We start from the raw sequence: 19,602 nt of genomic DNA, 5'->3' as shown, positions 1-19,602 counted from the left end.
CTATGATGGAGCGATGACCCCCAGGGCCCTTTTTCTGATGGTGGCTTGAGCTGCCCGACCAACTGAGGTTGAAGTGGATCTGGCCCCCAGCCAGCATCCATCTGCCCAGTGCACATCGCTCCACCTGTTCTACGAATCACATCTGAGGTAAGACCAGGTAAGACCCACTGAGAGCAACACAGCTCCACCGCCACTTTTCTATTTCTGCCTCCATTAAAGTTTCAACTCAGAACCTCACGGACCTGGGGAGTGGACACTCTGCTAAAAGAAGCTTCTTCTATAGCCGCAAGTGACACAAGGCTAATTAAGACATTTTTCTCTCAGTGTCTTTATAAACGTACTTTCAAGGCAGCGATTCAAGCATTACCACCTCCAAACCTGCTGCTTCAGCATGCTGTCGCCCAGACTCACTAGCGTGGTAAGAGGCAGTGCGCTATCCTTTATGTGTGTGTGTGTGTGTGTGTGTGTGTGTAGTCTTAATACAGAGAGCCATCCACTTTTGTTAAAGTAATACATGAGCACATCTAAAGCTTAGGGACACCAGCTTATAGGCAAACAAGCTCACGCATTCATTTTACAAGCTTAGTGCTAAAACTAGATATTGTAGCAACATTGGTGTTAAAAAGCACTATTTATGGAGCATAATGTGCACTTATATGCGTGCACATTTTCTGCCGGGCCGTAATTCAGAACACTCAACTGTTTTCATCCATGTTACATGAAGGTAGAGCGGAGTAGCTCGTGTCGACTTCTATTTCAGTGAAAATGACAAGGGAATCTCTGCTTAGAAATCTTCTACCATAAATGTCTTATGATTTTTGCTTTCTTATTTTTAATAATTCAGGCCAAATCAACATTTCTGGTTTTTTTTTACCCGTATAATGTACTCTCTAGGTCAAGTGTGTAACATTTAGGGCTAGGGGTTATGGCATGAACTGATTCCATAAGTTTTTTTTTTGTCTAAGTGTATATTAACTTTAAAGGAGCTGTATGTAAGACTATTAAGTGATAAAATGACCATCAGAGATTAAGGAAGGTTGAATTGACATACTGGCTTCACTAATTTTCTTTATGTTTACATTGTGAAAAGCGGGTATATGTGTAGATTAGTCTTTTTTTTGATTTGTGCAGGATTTAAGCTTCAAACTATCTGGTAACATCTAGGTGGTGGATGGTGGACGAGGGGGAGGGGCAATAACACTCTCCAACAATTTTAATTTGGATTGCAGCACTCAATTTATATGATACATACGCCTCGTGAAAGTGTTTACATCCTTTCTGGTATGCGAAGGACACCGTAGCTCAATAATTTAATAAATAAAACCCCAAAAAAACAACGAGTGATTGTATTCCTCCAGTCAGCTGGACATAATGATGAAAGTACAGAGAAATCGCTTTAATGTGAGAAAGAAGGTGGTATGAAATTGACGGCAAGAGGAATCTGGGATCTCTGCCACGCAATAATACGCCAATTCACGCTGAAAAGACAATAAGCCAATTACCTACTCTGCTGTAGCTAATGGTTTGAGCTGTGATACCACGGCTCGTCTCTCACACTGAACCTCTTCAAAGGTCCGGCCCGTCTGAAATCATTTGACTAACCGCGCAGCGCGTGCCTCCAGAGTTTGAGAGGAGGTCGCATTGTTAGCGAGCACACAAGCACGAGGAAGGACATTTTCAGTTTCCAATTGGATGAGGGGAAATCTAGAAGACTGTTATGAGTTGACACATCATCAGGTCCATTTTGGATGCAGCTACATTGCCCCGTAAAAGCCATTCCTATGGTAAACCGTTGTCCAGACTGTCAAAGCCTGATTCAGGCTTAGATGGTTTAGTTCTGCTCCAGTTAGGCTCTTCCAATGACCTATTTGCTCTAAAATAAAATTACAAACAATCTGCAGAATGAGGGGGTGGGAGGGGGGAAAACAGCAGCAGCTGATGTTAGCAGAACATAATGTGTGTGCTAGAATGAGTTCAGGATAGAGCAGATTACTCATGACAACTTGCCTCAGGAGGAAACTAATGAGGACTTTGTTGTTTGTTTTTTTTACCATACAAGAGTGCCAGTCCCATGACCTGTCCCGGCCCCAGTGGTGGCAGTTCCAGCAGTGGCTGGCAGAGGCCACATTGCTGGTCCAGGCTGGCATAGACTGCGCCACTCAAAAGTGCAAACAGGCAGGGACTCTGATTGAGGAAACACACACCCTTGCATCAGCAGCACACTATCTTGGCGCCCGGGCAGGAGCCCAAGCTGACACTCGTGGGACAAACAAGCTGACACTTCGACTCTCAGTCTGTGCACCAGATTTCTTCACACGTTTCTGTTTCGAATCATGTTCACGTAGGGTCACAAACGGCGTACTCAAGTCGCAAGTCAGTTAAGCAAGTCTATGCCGGGAATCATTTTTCATTGTATTCACACAAGATGAATTCCACGTGCATACTCCACCACCTGCAGAACACAGTGCAGTAGCAGCAAACGCTGACGCGCGGTTTCCGGAAAACACATTTCATCCGTGGGTTTTCTGACTGAAACATGGAGCGAGTGTCTCGGTGATTTGAAATGACATGCACATTTGAATTTACTGGTGGAAGATTTAGTCAGTATTGAACTGGGTTTAAATCAGTAATGTTCAAAAGTGTCGTTAAAATTCAACTGAACAACAAATCTGCATCGTTAACATGGTCATTGTCAATTCTGGCCATGTTGATCAGGTTTATTTTATGCAATGATTAACCATTATTGAGAATGTTCGCGGTGTTACGTTGTATGAATGTAAATGAGATTAGTTCAATCCATACATTTTAGTGATAAGACTAAGGAAATGAAGTAATACAGACGAGTTGGAGACTTTTGAAAAATGACAAGGGTTCAACCAAGTCACTGGTGTTCACACGTCACATCAAACTGTTCGACTTCGCAACAAATCTGCATTGTCGACATGAAAATTGTTCAAACTGTGGGAAATGCTGTTGGTAAAATCTGACACCAAGTTGCTGCTGCCACCGCGCTTCACATGGCGGAGGGGGCGAGGCGTCCTGCATTTAAAAGAAAGGGGGAGGAGTCGGGACCAACGAGACTGCGCGGAGTAGACAAAATATAACAGGAAACCGTGGACTAAAACAGCGAGAGGGCAGTAGATATGCCAATATTTATCAAAACATGTATAGTTTCAATGCTTTACTCTAAACTGTGAAGGATCAACAAATCATCATTAACTAGAGATGAACACATATGTTTACACCTGAAAACAGTGGTTTAAGGGTGTAGTTACACTTTAAAATTCAACTAAACTCCAAATCTGCATTTTATACCCTTTAGGTATACTTTAGTAGAGTCAATAATGTGACTAAGTGTTTTTATTTTACATTGAACTAATGATGCATGTAAAAAAAAAATGGAAATGGAATCAATCAATTTCAGATTGAGAATTGATGCCATTGTTTTGGTTGCAATCGATTGTATGGCCATGATGCATGTTGGTAATGTATATAATGAAGATGTCTTAAAAACGCGGTTGCAATATTGACCTTTGCTTGTGAGCAATAAAAAGAGTAACAGTAACAGAAAAATCATGCTGCGCAGCAGTGATGGCTAAAATGGTGGCGTGCTGTTTGGTACTGATATGGCACACACTGAAAGCGGGGGAAAATCCCTGACAGGAGTTCTAAAGACACGACATGCATCATCTGAGAGATCTAAAGCAGGAAGAAAAAAAAAAAAAATCAGACAGCATTACTAAAGAACTTCATTATCATGTGAGCTCCAGTTATTCCATTTTATCGCAGCCTCCTCAGTCACCCATATGGCAGTGTGTCCGTACAGGGAGGGAGACACAGGGAGACATCACACTGGGCAGACGGCCACATCACAATTCCTCCATCTGTGGTCAGCTGAGTGTGTGTGTGTGTGTGTGTGTGTGTGTGTGCCTGTTTCCACGCTGGTACCTGTCTTCAATCCACCTGTGTCCTATCAGAGCTCACCCTCGTATCACAGCCAAGACTCCAAACCACTGAGCCCCAGAAGAGTGATTATTGTCTGAGCTGGACTGGACACGATGGGGCTGCCAGTCACACTTGTGTCCCAAGAAGAGACTGATCATTGGTCCCTGATGATTCAGACTTTTGGGTTGTGGGGCAGGTGGAGATTTGACAATTGCTGGGGCTTAAAATACTAAAGATTGGCTTACATGAAATAAAACCAAGCAAACCGATGTTTCTCACAGATTGTATAAAATCGAAGCGGACTAATTATCTGATATCAGATAATACTCACAATGAAGTTTCACTTGTACAGTTGCGCAAATGAGTTTAACTTTTTTTCTTCTTTTTAATTGTATTAAATAGGCATCGTATACAATATCGAACTTGTACAAGTTCAATATTTTCTTACTGTCAGTGGTCAATATCAGTTAAAAAAAAGATGCTCAAAAGCTAGAATCATAAAGCATCGTGTTTGGTTGAATGAATGAAAAGGTCATTTTAAACATAAATACATACATACGATTTGTTTGGAGGACCCAATAAAAATATCCCACGACCCACCTGTGGGTCCCGACCCAGTCTTTGGGAAACAGTGCTTCACAACACAGTCTTGCCATTTTCACATTCACCCACTTATATTCTAGCTATATTATAGCTAGAGCTAACAAAACAGCGCAACTAACAGCTGGAATTCAGTGAATAACATAAATTCAGAATTTAGGGAGTATATGTACGGCCTCCCTCTCCCTCCTTTGCTACTATCACTAAATCGTACTGCAGCCTTATAACCTTATAAATTGACATGAAACTCATGAAATTCATGTCTTTTGCATCTAATATAAACATATGAGCACACTATTAAATTGCAATTATGTTCATACAAAAAGCCGCGAATGTTTCCAGTGACAAACGCATACTGCACTGACTTTGACATGACCGCCGTTCAAGAATCCGATCAGTAATGTGTGAAATACTGACGCCGGACAGACGGGACGAAGCGGCCCATGTCTGATTCCACTGTGGAGGACAAATCATGCGTCTCGACAGCAAGCAGACATACAAGATAAGCAGTTTTCATGCTGTCTAAAGCAATCAATTTGAAGAGAATTACAGAGCTCAGTGATTATGATGAGAGTCTATTAAAGTAAAACAGCACTGTAATCAAAATGATTTAGCGATTTGGGGCGTGGCAGAACACCCACCAGGACTGAGAAACACACACACACACACACACACACATATATGCACATACACACACGCTGCCAAGGACATTAAAATGACTTACATTCATTTCCTGGAGAATTAAAACATATACTTGCTTAACACTCCAAACCCGAATGCATGCAGTCATGAGAAAACATGGTCTACACATGAACTTTTTTGTCCCCACAAGGAAATGCAGTGCTCCTAATGTGACTGGAAACAGATCCATGAGTAATACCAGCACACACAGACATCGCACATCCGCTGGATAAACACCTCTGATGAGATCAACCCTCAGCTGAGCGGTGTGCGTGCATCTGCGCGCGTGCGCGAGAGTGACAAATACACACGGGGGGGACAAAATGAAATGGAGTGCACTCTAACACTGCCTGAAGATAAGAATTAGAGGGAGAGGAGAGGGAAAAAAAAAAGTAGGAGGAGGGAGCAGCTGCTCGGGCATATGAGAAAAGGAAGTCCAGAAATTAATTGCCACAGATCAGGCAGGCGTACATGCTGTATATCAGGGATTTTATTACCATACTTTGAAAATACCCCATGACGGTATAACGTGAATGTTTATTTCAGTGACGCAAACAGAATGGTGGCGACCGCACACGCGCATCCTTTAAAATCAATTATTTTTGAATGAACTAATCAAATAAGTTATTACTAAAAAAAACTCATTCAACTTTTCAAATCATCACCGGCGACACGTTTGTCTTTCAGCAAAAGAAATTATTATTCTTAGCGCGTTGTCTTAATTGTTTGTGTTATGTCATTTCTTTGTTCTATTATTTCATATACAGTAATTGCCACAGTACCGTTTCCGCATTGGCTTTGACGACGACCACGTTTATTTTTGCATCTTTATTAAGATGAACACGACCAGAAAATGCAGGAAACATGTACACTGAAATAATAATTAGAAAAGAGAAAACAAATACAGCCACTATGGACAAAACAGAGACAGTTTTTCTTATTTCAGCACTTTGACGCTTTAGTCTTTCATTTCCTCTTTCCCCTTTTATTGTATTTCTCTTGCTCCCTCTGTAATATTCACGCCTGGACTCTGGACGCTTTTGTTTTCACTGCATTCACGTTGCTATTACACGTATGCTGAAAAATAAAACTATATCCAACGGCAGGAATGTCTTTATAACAGCTTGGACACTGCGAGTGTATTAGTGAGGTCTTTTTTTTTTAAGTTTGAGAGTGGACCTTTTTAATTTCCACTCGCTTGATCTAATGTGTATCACAGAGACGTGGATGTGTGATGGGGGATCAGCGCCCCCTGGCTGCAGCTTTTTTTTGGCGGTCTGGAAGAGGAGGGGGGTTTTAATGACATGTTTTAAATGCAAACTGATTGCATGTGGTGATCCTTACTCCAGCAGGTATTCACTATGAACAAGCCTTGATAATTAGATCCCTAAGTTATTTGTTTCCACGAAGATGTCCTCAAATATGAAGTCTTCTCGCTGTGTCGGTCCCAGAGGAGCCTTAGACGATCTTAACTTGGGTCTGCCAGATGTGGTTCGTTTCAGTTTTTATACTGAAAACTTTAAAAAGGGTGCTCTGGGATATGCTGGATGTGGTGACTCCAGCAAAAACTCGCAGAGCTGTAGAAACGCCAGTGGCCTAACACGAAGTTAGAAGATCATTCTCAAACTTATAATAATAAGAAGAATCCAAGATTGTTATTTAATACTGTTTCTCAGCTCACTCGAGATAAGCATCCAGACTCCAAGACTAACCTGAGTGAGATCATTGTCTCTCTGAGTTGGAACCCATCTGCTTGAAATACCACGTGCTCTGTGGACCCTTTACCAGCATGGGTAAGAGATTCAGACTCGACATCCGCTCTGTTGCTGTTAGCAAAATCAGACCAATCCTCTCACCTTTGGAACATCCAGGCTGAATTATTGTTATGTGCTTCTCTCAGGGTTGCCCAAGAAGAGTTTCAGAGGCCTGCAGATGGTCCAAAACGCAGCAGGTCGTATTTTGACTGGAGCAGCCCCTCTTCACCAGCTCCCTGTCCAGACCAGGGCTGAACAAAAGTGTTATACGATTTGAAACAGTCCTGCACCCTCATATTTGTCAGACCTGATACATGTTTACGTGCCCACACGGTCTCTGTACACAAATTCATTATTAGTCTTGTTAATGTGGGTCTCACGTACTTTGCCTACTATCTCATTTCAAATATTTTTCCTGCCAGATATTGTGATTTCATTGTGAATATTTGAATTTTCATTTATTTAAACAGGAAGTCCCTTTGATACTGTATATAAATCTCTTATAACTGGCCTGGCAAAAAGCTTACCATTTTCACTACAGTGTTTAAAGTAACACAACGTAGGATTTGCTCTCTAGTTCCCCCCACAGTTGGTAAACAGTATTGTTTGAAGCCAACGATACCTGCAAACAGTGACGCAGGCCTTCATCAAACATCCATTAGAATTAGCATGAACTATTAGTTCATTTTATACAATTAGTGATAGTGAATTTGACCTCCGCAGGTGCAGGAGCAGTGGGCAGCACTTATCTGCAGGGATTTGAACTGGCAACCCTCTCGTCATAAACCCAATTTATTTCCTCTTGGCCGTGGGTTGCCCATGCCAGGTACAGTAAATTATATGTATGTATATATGTTATTTGCTCAGCAAAATAGCCCATTAGAGTAGATATTACACACTGTAAACAAAAACATTATGAGAGCATTTCCTTGTGTAATTATTCCAATTGTTTGTTTGACCATTCATTTTTAATCGCCGTCGGTGTGGAGAAGGTTGAAAGTCTAAATTCATTTCAATACTTAATGCACTGCAATATAAATATGCTAACCTTACAGAACAATCAGAAGTGTAAGAACTTGCCATTTCCCTATACATATTGTGTATTTCTGTCTGGTTGAATTATAATAATTATTCATGAATAATTATGTTAGTCATTAAAGCATTAATACTGAAACAACTAATCTAATGATGTTGTTTCCTAAGACTTTAACGGCAGATTTTGTTGCTTTAACCATAGAAACCACTTTGTTCCAGTAAAGTAAAGTGTTTTATAAATATTGTTAAAGAAAGTGTGCAGACTGCCACCACACTGGGAAGTCCAAAGAGACACCTGCAGCGTCTAACGCGATGAAGACTGATACTATAATATTAACAAGCAGCTAAAATACAATGAATGATGAGTTATCATGCTGCTGTAGGGCCACTCTCAAAAATATGATTTGGACACCATCACAGTTCAATAAAACACACATCTATATCAATATTTCATGGTCCAAATGACGCGGACTGACAGTCTGGGCTTCATCTGTTGAGTTTTTATATCCAACTTCAATTGAATGACACTTCATGCTCAGCTGACCAGTTTTTGCCTGTCACTCATCTTCATTGCAATGAATAAAGCTCCGCACCAGTACATCCTGTCACTCAGTCACTCGCATACTAGAAAATAAAATAAAAAAAGATGTCACATCACTATTCAGGTGGCGCTGGGGAGGAATACCTCTGTTTGGTTTTGATTTTTCTGTCTAATCCCTCATTTTATGTGGTATCGCTGCGATCTCCCTGAGGTCAGACTCACATTTTTAATTAGGTCTAGCCTCAGTTTGCAGTTCATCTTTTGCATCACTCGCTCTCTTCTCCTTCTCTCTCTCTCTCTCTCTGCCCGATGTGTTCATCCTGTGGGCTTTGCCTCCGTTGTCGGAGTCTCTTCGTCCCAGCGCGCTCTCGCAATCTAAAATCTCTCCCCCCCCCTCCCCATCTTGTGCCATCTTTTCATTCTCTAACTGCTCCATCTTCACTCACAATCTTGCTCTCCTGCTGCTGACAACAAAGAGCACACTGTCTGGGAAAAAAAAACCGTGTTGTGCAGATGGCAAAAACACAATAAACAGTTACAATAGCAAAAAAAAAAAAATGCATATTTGGCACACAATGAGTGAAGGAAATGAGACAACTCTTGACTTCTGGGTTATGAATACACAGCCTGTATTTGTGGAGACTATATAACCAGTGCATACCTTTTTGTGCTTTTTATTTTTTTATTTCTGACATAGCTTTTTCTTTGGGGCTCCACCTCCTCAGAGTAGCCAGTGCTTGATCTAATCAACGCAAACTATATTAAAAACTCACAAGAGGGTCCGGTCCACAGCAAATACAACATAAATAGAAGTAAGAGATGGGTACTGTATAATACACTACACTACGTGTCTCTCCGTAACCTGAAAAAAGAATCGAAAAATAATCAAAAGGAGCTCGAATTTCTCAAAAGTGCCTCACATGAAGGTTAAACCCGGTGCACACTAAAAAGTAGATTTTGCCACCAGGGAACCTGAAGCAGCAGCCTAATGCCCGGTCCCATTTCTCATTATTACCCGTTAATAAGGGGTAGAGGTTCAAATCGACCCCTTAAATCACCAAGAAAGCACATGCTACATAAAATAAAATAAAATTAAATAATGAAAATGAATTAACAAAAATCACATATCACTGAAATGTCTGTAGATATGTATACAGTAGATTATCTTCAGACCAGTAACGTTACTTTCCTTCACCTATCAAATGCTTTTCGGATATTTGACAGGATTGTTTGTCAAATATCGACTCGCTTCAGTGCATGAGAGCTAGTGGAAATAATGCAGGGTTAACCGCTAAGAGGAGCGGCTAATGAGATAAACTCATCACACATGGAGGCCACTCACAACCAAATGCTGGCTGCTGCATTTAATATGATTTTAGAATAGTCACATAAACTGATTGACTCTTTACAAATGACACAAAAACAAAAATCGAGTATCCGTGCACATCCCTACAACACCTACACCTGGGGGAAGAGCGATCTCCATTACTGACGGAACGTACGCGTCCTGTTCTATACACACAAACACAACAAACACTTGAATAATGGTGTCACTAATTGACATAAACAAATAAACAATAAGCACTCGCAATGGAGATGAATATGCTAGCTAATGTGATCCGCCACGATTGTCTAGCATGAGGCGATGCATCACCATGCAAGACACTATACTAATAATAGGACTTTGTCATCTGCTGTTTTGGCATGACAGTGACACATTTTAGCCTTTGATACTGCAGCACTTTTGCTACTGGGACTGCTTGAGACTGAAATAGGCTTTTGTTCCACTCTTCAACTTGGAAAAAAAAAAAAAAAGGTGTAGAAATCGCTCCACACTCGGAATCTACTGTTCCATTGACAAGAGATGAATCTGTGTCTTTTTCACTCCGACTGTGACAAAGTTAACTGTCAGCGTTGATCAACAGCTCTATCAAGTGTGACATGCCACATTTTATACAGGGCAGAGAATGACAATACTCCATAGGTATTCATTGGGGAATTAGTGAACGTTGCCAAAGTTTGTTTTCAATAACACTAAATAAAATAAAGTTGGAAATAGTTTCTATAATTATGATATACCATATATTATGCACAAGGCTGTTTTTTCGTGTCGTGATTATGGGTACAAATAGTTTTTTTGCCTCTGGGAGACTCAGTTTTAAACTAACAGTATACAAATATAAAGAGAGCGACTCAAAGTGAGTGGTGAAACATTACCGTCTAATCCAGAGAGTGGTGCAATGCAAAAAAAAAAAAATACCATAATCACTGGAAATGCACCATGTGAATCGCTTATCATCGTGTGTTACGAGGCAGGTAATGAATTATGTCTGGCAGCTTAAGGCAGCAGAAATTTGCTGGCAGTTGCAGAGCAGCTGCAGTGACTTTTCTTTCTCCACTGTGGACCCGTGCTTCGACCATCAGTGGTCAGCCCACAGATTGATGCTCCTGCACACCTCAGCTCCACCACAACTTGGGTCGAAGTGGAGGCAAAAGGAAATGCCCAGAGTAAACGCGGCGTTGTCTGCACAGATGTCATGGGTTTGGATTTATTTAGAGGGCAAACGCTTCATTAGTTGGGCTTTTTTTTTTTTAATTAGCACACTTGTGAGAGAGGGTCATTAAGGATGCCTGACAGAGGAGCTGCTGATGAGGAGGATGAAGACGCGGCTATACCTCTAGTCCTGCTGATACAACACACACACACACACACCTATATACACACACATGTCCACACAAAGCACCAAGCCAAATGCAGATCTGCTTAAAAAACCACCAGCATTCCACACAGTCATTAACAAACACAGCAAGTTACGGCTCTTCCACAGCATTTTTCACAAAAGTGCAAATAGAATAAATACACACACACACACATACACAATGACAGCTTATTAAATCTATTTCCATTCAAATGTGTGGGGAAAAAAATAAATAAATAAGAGAGGGTAGACATCATACCATTTTCTGGGTGTTCAGTCTCTCCGATGCTTCCATCTGGAGTGGTCCTCTCGTAGTGGTCCTCAGGCAGGGTCAGGGGTCCAATGCGAGGACCAGATGATGACTTGCTGCTGGGAGTCTCTGATTCCTCCAAGCCACTGTCATAGTAGCTGTGTTGAGAGGCATCCTGCAGGTCCTGCACGGGGTTGGTGGTGGAGAAGGTCACCCGCCGATGAGGATGCTGGAAGACACAAAAAATATGTATCTTTAAAAAAAAAAAAAAAAAAAAAAAAACAAAATGAGGACAGACATGTTTTTTTTTTCTTATTGGACTCTTCCACGCACACACTTTTAAAAACAAGTGTGTCAGATTTTTCGGGCCTCCTTAAGTTCGCTCTTGAAAATCGGAAAACAGTGTTAAATATTAAACAGCCTTAAATATTAAATAGCATTTTGCACTATTATTATTATTCTGAAGATTATATGAGGTGGACCTACATGAGCACAGTGAGGTTATGGACTCAATAATATGAGTGTGCAAATTAGCTCCAGCAGAAATTGAATAAACAAAAACATACCATATTAAAAGTAGCAGTGACAAAGCACATTTTCACTTTTAAATTTAAATATGCGACTCATATGAAGAGTTTTATATATATATATATATATATATGTACATATATACACATATATATATATACATACATATGTGTGTATATATATACACATATATATATACATATATATATACATATATACATATGTATGTATATATATATATATATATATATATATATATATATATCATTTTTAACTAATCCTGACATGTAAAAACTGTATGTGATATCATCTCATCCCATATTAACCAATATAATAACTTAGCAGGTGTTACTTCATGGTACAGCGTGTGAAGATGTCTATTTATGCAGTTCATTTTCCATCTTATCAAGAGCTCCAGATGGAAGTGACATATATTATGTATTGGAGGGGGCAAAAAAAAATCCACGGCGCCGTGTGCACTATTTTCAGTAATTCTCTCATTTACACTCAGAACCTTTATTTGTAGAGAGAAAGGCAGACTCTGCACAGAGATTTTCCATGTATGGAGACAATGACGCATCTGTACAGACGTGACAGCAAACATAAACAAGTGTCAAATGGTGTCACGGGGACCGCGGAATGTGGAAAAAGCCGTTATTGCTATTTTTCGGTCATTATTAGTCAGACAAAAAGTTTCATTTTCTCCTTTTTGCCACTGGCAAATGAATTCTGATGAATGATTGCCACACTAATCAGTAGCCCCACTGAGCCACTTCCTATCTCCATATTTCAATATTTCGCCCCTTTTCCACAGCTTTTGACGTTTCTGCTGGTTTTTAATGCAATTAATCTAAGATTTAAATAAGGGTAAGAAAATAATATTAGGTTTGTGATGTTCACTGTTATGCCAACATTAGAATACATTATTAAATCCTGTTTTATCCATGCGTGATTTGATTACAGAGCTAAGGAGTAGACGAAGGAATAATACAAAATACAGATGGAAATCTAAATTTGATAGTGAGAGGACAATCATTGGAATAAATCCTTCGAGATCGCACCCTTTATCAAATTGAATGGCTTGTAAATACAGTTAGGAGACCATTAAATTTCCTCTACCAAAGATCAGTTTACTAATGGCTACTTACCACTAATCCACAACAGAAAGATGACTCCTCACAGTGTCTACCCTCCGAACACACCCCCCCACCACACACACACACACTTTCTTGTAAAAGTCAAGAAAAGCACTGATACAGCGGAATAGGCCCGCCTCTGCCGCATGAGTCGAGCCAGATCAATAGCACCGGTCTCTGCTTTCTCCCCATTCAACCACTTTTGTACCAAACAAATCCACGGCATGTAGAAATCATCACACAGGATCCATCAGCCCTGAGAGATGCTTTTACGGCACGCGCTGCATGGAGCGCTGAGAGACATCAACTCTGTTCTTAATACCATTAGTGGGCTTGAACATAGCTCTGGAAACCTGTTCCTGTGACCATTAGCTCGGTCATATTTTCTCGCTGCACAGATGCATTTCTCTGACTTTGATCTAAATTATGTTGTTTTTTTTTTTTTATGTGCATCGTACGTTTTTCACCCAGCAGTGCTTCTACATTACTGATAATAAATGATTTACAAAGAACAGTGAGAGAGAGAGAGAGAACCGCTCTTGGGATTCCATTTCAGGAAATTTAAAGCTGCAGTGCACATGAGGAGGATCTATTTGCTTGTTGTTTATGTTATTATTCACGTAATCTCTCTATCCGTGCTAAATGGTCTGTATTTGTGTAGAGCTTGTCTAGTCTTGATGCACTTTAGAGCCACAGGAAGTACGAAAATAAAACATCCGGGTTACTTTTCAGAATAAAACCTCCTGTGTTGACATCACATCGTATTTCATTTAAATCACATCATAGAAAGAATCCTTGCAAATTGAGGTCAAAGAGAGGTTTTAATGGATGAATATGAAATCTGTTTTCTTTATTCTTTGATTGGTGCATCATTGCTCCGTAATTTCACACGTGAAATGTATTTGAAAATTAAACGAACAGTACACTGACAAAAATATCTCTTTATAGCCTTTGCTTTAATTGCTTTTATTTGTTTTATTTGTTGCATTTTGACTGTTGTCGTGAGACGCGAAATGCCGTCACGCCAGAAACAATTAAAACGAGTCAGAATCACACAATAACAAACGTGCTAATGTTAACTCAGAATCATATGTCACTCGGCAACAGGTTGGTTTTCTTTACCCAAGCTAAACATCAACTTCCTGAGACGCACTCCATGATTCAATTAGGGAAATCAATGTTTGAACAGCAAATTAGGAAACAGGTTATTATGCACAATATGTTTAATGCTGTGTGTGCTGTGACACGTGCACACACACACGATGTTCCTTCATATTTCGTATGTGCGTTTGCAAGTTTTAACTTTTATTTTGTTTAGGTGGTATTAATGAGTTGAGTACTACTGAATAATGTAAACACTGTTCTTTTGTTTTTCTTTCTTTTTTGTTACATAATATGCGTTGTATGTTTCGAATTGTGGAAAATACCGATACTTTATGGCACAGCTAATGGGGATCATAATAAATAAACAGACAAATAATTACATTTTCATGTTATAACTAGATATTTCACATCACGTTGCATGTTTTTAGCATATTTGACCTTACAATGGGCTAATGTACACCAGACGATACAAAGTTACTGCGTGATTGGGTCCACAATATTTCACTTCTTGTTGCTGTTGACTCATGCAGATGGTTATTTCAGTGAAGCATTCTTAAAAAATGAGGGGGGGGATTTAGTTATTTAAATATGGATTCTTGCTTAAACTTCTCCTAAAGGCATCAATCCATAGAGACAGCATGTTTCCTGGGGAAGATAACTGACTGGGGCTGCAGAGATGGCAAATAGATTCTCCATTTTTTTTTTTTAAGTTGGAGCAAAAATCCTTTGCCAGGGCCTTGGGGGCTGCAGGGTATGCAGCAAGACGGAAGGACGGAAGGGGAGGCTGAGCAGGAGCGGGGAGTTGGTCAGGCAGACACAGACAACTCTTTGGCTGGAGGGGACGAGCAGAAGGATTAGATTCTGGGAGACTGGAGGCGGGAGAGAGGGATTGTTTGAGCATTGTTGTGGGAGTGAGATGCTATGAGGGTAAGAATGAAAGAGGAGGACAATTATGATGACAGAACTCGTAACCGACATTTAGATTAGGACAAAATGGCCTCATTTAACGACTGGTATTACAAACTCAAAACAGTTGGGGTTTGTCTTTACAACGGAACCAAGGCATATTTTAACACGGTAATAAAGAGCAATATTGTGCTGCCTACATAGTGCTCCTGCAGCCTTTTTTTTAACCTGTTATTATTTGTTTGTGTAGTGTAACTCCCTGTGATATTACATACAGCCTTTACTGCCTCCAGCCGTATGTAGCGAGAGCTTTGTCGATCAGTTGTGTTGGAGAAACCACAATGGGAGGCTATACCATTAATGTAAAAATATTAATAATCCTATGTCATCTGTAAACAGATATCATGTGGTCAAGCTCAAAATGAAAAGGAATCCGATTCAATGTTATATAAATTGGATCCTGTGTGTCCTGCCCTTATGCTGTGGCTAACCGTCTACTCTGCACTGCACTACCACAACAAGGCCATTCCCTTAGAGCTGTGTTGCCTCAGTTCACCTTAAAAAAAGGGAAAAAAAAACCAAAAACTGTACATGAACCAGTCCACTTTGAATGTTATGAAACACTATCACATGAGTGCAGGTGATGTGCATGTAGCTGAGGTCATTATAGATGTCTTTGTTAAATACCTACATATTGACTACTGATTGTAAAGACACACACACAAAAAAACACTCACAAGTCAGATAAAATATAAGTGTGCACATACGCTGGGATGGATTACAGAGGACACACTTCAGCTGATCGGGAAATTACTTTGCAACACAATCTGACATGATGTAGCTTCAAACAGCAGCTGCTAATTGAGGAGAGTGATAAGCAGATAATTATAAGTGATGATTTAACGTGAAGTAAGTTGAGGGGAAAGTGCAGTTTGCTAGTGTAAGCTTAAAGGCACGTTATGTGAGTATTATTAAGTCATAAAATGACTGTATGTCATTAGAGATTAAGTGAAATACTAGATTCAATGATGAAAATATATACGGACAGTGTATTCACAATTTATATTTATATTTGCGGCAAGCAAACAAAGTTTTTTTAATTAATGCTTTGGTCAGTTGCTCCACCCACTCCTAACCATCCAATAATGCAGCTCGTAGCATTTCAACACCAGGGTTGAAAGTTGCATTTATTGGTTCTAAATTCTGACTGAACCTAAAAGGCCTCAGTATGCCTCTCAATAATGCCTCAACCAGAGGAGAAAATATACTGGGTCTGTGTTGAAATGCAGACCATTCAATGTGAAGAGGAGCATTGTTGCCTCACAGCCAGAAGGTCACCGGTTTGAATCTCAGATTGATCTCACGTTGAGGAAAAAGTGGGAGAAAATTAGTGAGTGAGAGGAATTTGTAGAAAGATAACTTTCTTTTTTTGGCTAGGGAAGCAATAAGGTTTCCTGTTAGCTAACCATCTCTCTTTCAAATTGTTGCTGGATATTTAACGTATATGAGATATTTTTACAGCCCAGTTTAATGTCGTTTTGTCGCCTCTAATCTTGACAAAAATGATCCACTGCTAGTCAGAGCAGACACACTTTCACTTTCAATCTATTTCTGTTGCTGAATGCTTACACGCAAAGAAATACCAAAAAACTTAAATGTTCAGAAAAAGAAAAGAGATAGTTATGTAATTGTAAGTGCAGCTGTTACACCCATATCTTTCATAACCACGCTGTTGGCAGAGCCATCAGAAGCAACATGTGGCTAAGTGTCCTGCCCAAGGACATATCAGCATGTAAACTAGCGGCAATCAAACTCACAACCTCCCGGTTGAAAGATGACTCGCTCTACCACCGAACCACCTTTGCCCCATAGCCGCTCTAAAAGTGCATTGCAGTTTACACAGAGATTGACCTTTGGCTCACTGAGACATCAGATTGCATATTTCATTTATCAAATCATATTTATTGAAAAATAAAACAATATATATCATGGGTGTTTTGATATCTGACTTTGAAAGGTGGTATTCAGACCTTAACAACACTCGATAAGTAATACATGACAAAGACGTCACGTGGCGAGAGCTGTTGGTCCAGTAACTCATGAATCAACCACCTCTGTCACTAATGTGGTCTGGTGTGATGGAGGACCTCTGTACTCTAGCCGGGATATTGCTATGTGTGAAGAGTTAAGAGGCTACATCTCCATTATTCACCCAGCCTGCGGCTCGCCGTTTTGTGTCCGCGCTGGAAAAATAATGTGAAAGTGTCGTTTCCACAGCAACTGACGCAACTGAGGGGGGTTATCGTTAACAGCTATATCTAATCACTTCCAAATAACAGCGCGGACAGTCGGCCCAAAAAAGATTAGATTTGAAATAAAAAAAAAATTACATATTTGCCTGAAGCTGGAATGAAGGAATAAAAAGGGACGAATCCTGAGGCAAATAGCTGTGGCTAAGAGACAACGATAGAATCTTTGTGACTGTGAAGCACCTCTGTTGCCACTGTTGATTTTCACCGCTGATTCCTGATGGGACAGCCGGCCTCGCTGATGCTGTGCTTCTCCCATATAGTGCTGAGATTCCCGGTCCATTGTGAATGCCCCGGAGCAACCTGACACCACTCTGCCGTCAGGTGCCCTGTCATCAGGCCAAGCCTCACTGATTGCCAGACAGTGCACAGAGCTGCTGGTACTTATGCAGATGGGGAAGCTTCCCCATCTCCCTTGCCACCTTCTGAGCAAAATTGTAGCAGAATTGCAGGTGCAGATTTGGTGCTTGAATTTTCGAAGTCTTGTTTAAATAATAATAATAAAAAAAACCCTCATAACATGATTTTACAATTTTTTTTTACCATACTGGTAACACTAAAATATGGTTTGCAATGTCATTAAGACATTACTGTGTGAAAGTACCACAAAAAGTTAAACTTTTAAATATCAAAAAATCAGTTTGATTCTAATATTGATTATACATTTATATATTAAGTCTATAAGTCAAGTCAATTTTTATTTACATAGCCCAACATCAGAAATACAATTTGGCTTTATAGTCTGACACCCTCCGTCCTTAGACACTCACACCGAGTGAGGAAAAACTTCCACATCACCCTCTGTGTCTCAGTAAAGCAGCGTGTAGATCATAGGTCGCCACGCCGACATTCCCATGTTGCACACAATAAGGGATTTGTGTCAAGCCAAGACAACGTAACACTGCACGAGTGAACCAAGACGGCTGCAGTTTGAGTGAAAAAAGAGGGGAAAACCCACAAAAGGAGTGAACTTTGCTGCTCAACAAACCGGGTCGTTCAGCAGTCTGACAGGTAAACATTTCTCACCACCGCCTGACCTTGCACTCCTGCTGTATACACACAAATGCTCCCTCATTTCCATATACAAGATGTTCCAATGTTTCTAAATACTGTACATATTCCTATTTTAGCAAACACTTGACTTATGGCTCCTCTGCAAAGGGACCTCTATTAAATATTATTTTTAATTGGATTTTTAAATTCATTTTAACACACCCTTACACCAAATGTGGTCGCTATATTGCACTTATTCCACTCTGACTGCTTGCTAGAACCTTTTTTAGGTCAAAGCCAAACTGCATTATTATATGCATTAATCAATAAAACAAACCTTTTTAATGAATCCATTAATGCAGTACCGTCTGATTACGAATACGCTCGTGTGCTTCATTGCTGTGTAATAAAAATATGCTACTTGTAAAACTCATCTAAAATGAATCTGTGTATTTCATTGTTATGTTAAAATGCTATTTGTCCCAAAGCTGAAATAATTAGCAAGCACCCCAATGCTGTAGCTAAGTAAATTTCCATTTAGTTTCCCAGAGGGTAACAATTTGTTACAGTTAGTTTGGTGCCAAATGGTTTTACTTAAATTTTTTATGACACAAAGGTGCTGTTTACGCTGAGTCACTGTATAGCCAGTGAAACATGCTGAATATTCACAATTTCTGTTGGAGGAGCAAAGCACACGAGCCAAGGTGTCAAAACTCTAGAGACGACTAAACTGGGAATTAAAAATCCATCGTAACTAAATGATGAACAACTTAAACAAGGTGCAGTTAAGGCTTCCGGCTCATGGAAGTTACCTTGTAAAAGATGAGGATGCAGAAGGTAAAGAAGATAGCGTATGTGTTGAACGTGGAAATGAGGAAATCTAAAAGGATGCACACATGTGCTGGGTTTCATTTTCTTCACAGTGGACGGTTTTTAAGGAGTCGGAAAGCCAAACTATTCCAGCACTCTCAGGGAATGCCCTCAACCTTTAAGCAGCAGGAATCCTATGTGATCCTGTTTGTCAATCTTGAGCTGAGGTATATCGTGTGTGTGTGTGTACTGAAGTCCGACTTTTCCTATTGAATCACACTTGTGTGTCTCTCTCTGTTATTATGAAATGG

General features: G+C 40.1%; 1 protein-coding gene across 2 annotated transcripts in view; it reads right to left on the bottom strand.

Annotated features, from left to right (window-relative positions):
• The window catches only part of pcdh1a (protocadherin 1a), a 120,932-nt gene that overhangs the window by 23,205 nt on the left and 78,125 nt on the right, over positions 1 to 19,602 (bottom strand). For both annotated transcript variants that reach the window (XM_044042023.1, XM_044042022.1), the window contains exon 4: positions 11,515 to 11,734. In XM_044042023.1, coding sequence (XP_043897958.1) covers positions 11,515 to 11,734 — 220 coding nt within the window. The remainder of the gene's footprint in view (positions 1 to 11,514; positions 11,735 to 19,602) is intronic.

Source organism: Solea senegalensis, linkage group LG13 (assembly GCF_019176455.1).
Source record: "Solea senegalensis isolate Sse05_10M linkage group LG13, IFAPA_SoseM_1, whole genome shotgun sequence".
Classification (NCBI taxonomy): domain Eukaryota; kingdom Metazoa; phylum Chordata; class Actinopteri; order Pleuronectiformes; family Soleidae; genus Solea; species Solea senegalensis.
This window is presented reverse-complemented; position numbering and strand designations above follow the sequence as displayed.